At 25.8% G+C, this 2,828-nt stretch overlaps 1 protein-coding gene across 1 annotated transcript; it reads left to right on the forward strand.

The window, feature by feature from the left end:
* Positions 1-261: 261 nt before the first annotated feature.
* LOC132912666 (uncharacterized) lies at positions 262-2,553 on the forward strand. Its single transcript, XM_060970291.1, has 2 exons — positions 262-400; positions 775-2,553. The coding sequence occupies exon 2, from the start codon at positions 799-801 to the stop codon at positions 1,666-1,668; it is 870 nt and encodes a 289-aa protein (XP_060826274.1). The 5' UTR covers positions 262-400; positions 775-798; the 3' UTR covers positions 1,669-2,553.
* The last annotated feature ends 275 nt before the right edge of the window (positions 2,554-2,828 follow it).

Consider the following 2,828-nt stretch of genomic DNA (forward strand, 5'->3'; position numbering starts at 1 on the left):
TTACGTCTGATCTTCGAACAAACAACAACAGATATTCGGTTATTCTTTTCGTCTTATATACGTATATATAATTTTATTTTTAATGCATAATAAATTTTTTAATTTATTATATACATCTAAAGATAATTTCATTCTTAATAAATTAAAATATCTTGCAATATTAACCTACGCTATATATTAATTCGTACAAATATTTAATAAAACATTTTTCATTGTCTTAATGTATTCGAAATTCATACAAATATGAAGTTTGCGTCTGCGCATTATTATATTTGGATTTTGGAATCACAGTTGAGATCTGGTAAAGGTTAGATGAAATGTCATAGTGATGCGTCGTTGTTTATTTCGTAAATATTATTAATTACATGTAAAATATGTATAATTAATCGCATATGAAGAAGTACGTATATTTATCAATATATATGTTTAGACTATATATATAAGTTAATAAATTCATACTAACCTTTAGACTATAAACGTCTTTACGATACCATCAAACTATAAACTTGGGTCTTTCATGTTCGATGCATGTTTCAGTAGATGATACTTGTTTAAAAAATGCCAAAAAGTTCATATAACATCCTCAAACGTTCTAAATTAAGGTTATCATGCAATCTTTATCGAATAACCTTTTAAGCCGGAGGAAAATAAGGTTTTCCACCTATTACTTTGTTAGATACTTAACTCTATCGAAAGAGACCGGGCATGATATACTTTTACAGTTTAAGGGTTAATGAAATCAACTGACATATAAATTTATATTATTTAATATAGGTAAAGATCAATAAAATAAGAAAGATGTTGCTTCAAACGTGGAAATCGGCAGATAATATCGTAAGAAAAGATATAATAAAGCCAGGAACTTTCTCGAAAAAACCGACTGACTGCGCTTCTTGTGAAGTTGTTATTGAAAACATAAACGTTATCAATGCGTCTGTAGAGGATTTGAAAAACAAATTTAACTCGCAGATTTTATGTGGGATAAGTAAAGAAGCGTTAACTATAGGTGAAGCAAATTGTGAAATAGATCGTCAAATTGAGCGAGCAATACAAATGATGATGGTATCAGAAAAAAGTTTAGTTACAATAGATATATTGTTAGAAGGCATTGATGATCGTTTAGTTATTAAGTTCGAAATAACGTTAAATAAAGTGCAACCATATAAACCAATTTGGGAATGGACGCCAGAAGACAAGTATTCGATAGCTTTAAAATATAAGGAAGCAGGTGTATGTTTATTTCAGGAACATAGATACGTGGATGCATTTTATAAATTTAGTAAAGCCTGTAAAATTCTAATAACATTAGAGCCAATTCAGGATTTAGAATTAGATAAGACATTAGAAACTAAAATTAATAAATTGAGACTTATATTGTATAACAATATGGCTGGGTGTCAATTATGCCGTAAAAATTATGAACATACCATATCCTTATGTAATAAAGTTCTAAATAAAGAAGCTAACAACGTTAAAGCATTATACAGAAGAGGAGTGGCACGTGGAAATTTGAAAGATGTAGACAATGCTGTTAATGATCTAAAATATGCTGTTAGTCTAGAACCGCATAACCAAGCAATAAAAGAACAACTTACAATATATAATACAAAATTACAAGAGGCAAACCAGAAATTTGAAGATATGGTAAAAAAGATGTTCAAAGCTTAAACATTATGTTGATACGTTTACCTGTAAAGGATTAAAAAAATAAACATTTTTCATTTTGTAAATAAAAAAATAAGTGTTTATTTTTATCTACAATAATTTACATATTACAAGTAATGTATTACTTTAAAATTACAACATTAAGAATTTGTTACAAATATGTAACTTTGTAATTCTATGTAACTATATTATTGTTAGATCATTCTTACATGTCTTGTATTTCTCTTGTGGCTTATATGTAACAATTGCATATTGATAGTAACAGAAATATTTTTAAATTACGTATAATTTATTCAAAAATACATGATGCATCAAGAGAACAATTTATTTCTTGCATTTATAATTATATTGCAAAATTGATTAAATATTGGAACAAGAATATAAGACAATTAGAATAATAAACCTCCCCCTATTATTTAACAAAATATAAATCGTATATTAATACATACCTCTAAAAATATTAGTTTCAAATGTATATATTGGCACTTTTATTATTTTGTGCTTTTATTTTGAAAAAATTTTATTAAAGAAAACATTATGGAATCTATAAGTATTTTGAGAAAATAAGATTAGAACCATGTAAATATTATTTTAAAATGTAGCAGCAAAATAACAGTAGATCTTATAGCTTGCAAGTTACATTAAAATAAATATTATTACATATACATAATAAATGTATGAAAGTATATTTGTTAAGCGTGCAGAATGCATAACATTTTCTTGTTGAAATAAATGTGACCATTAGTAACTGCACAAATAGATAATTAATGTTTTAAAACTATCACCATAGAATATTAGAATATAAAACCTTCTCTGCGATCTTTCCTTCTGAAACTATGGATTGTTGTCTATGCATTAGAACATGCAATGGAGTGTTACAAAAACAAGCCTGAAGTATAAAACTTTTTGAATTTTCTAGTCTGTTATGATAAAAGTCTTATTCTTACAATAAGGAAAGAAATAAAACTATTATTATATTTACAATCCTTTGAAAATTTGTTAGTACATAATTGATATTCTGTAAAATATTAATCTAAGGTAGAGTCATTTAATGCTAAGTCTAATAAAATATATACTACATGGCATATATGTATTTTCAATCCATTGTAATTAAATACATTATCAACTTTATTTAAAATTTATTAAATGTGAAGAACAGTGAA

The sequence above is a fragment of the Bombus pascuorum genome, chromosome 12 (genome assembly GCF_905332965.1).
Source record: "Bombus pascuorum chromosome 12, iyBomPasc1.1, whole genome shotgun sequence".
NCBI classification, from domain to species: domain Eukaryota; kingdom Metazoa; phylum Arthropoda; class Insecta; order Hymenoptera; family Apidae; genus Bombus; species Bombus pascuorum.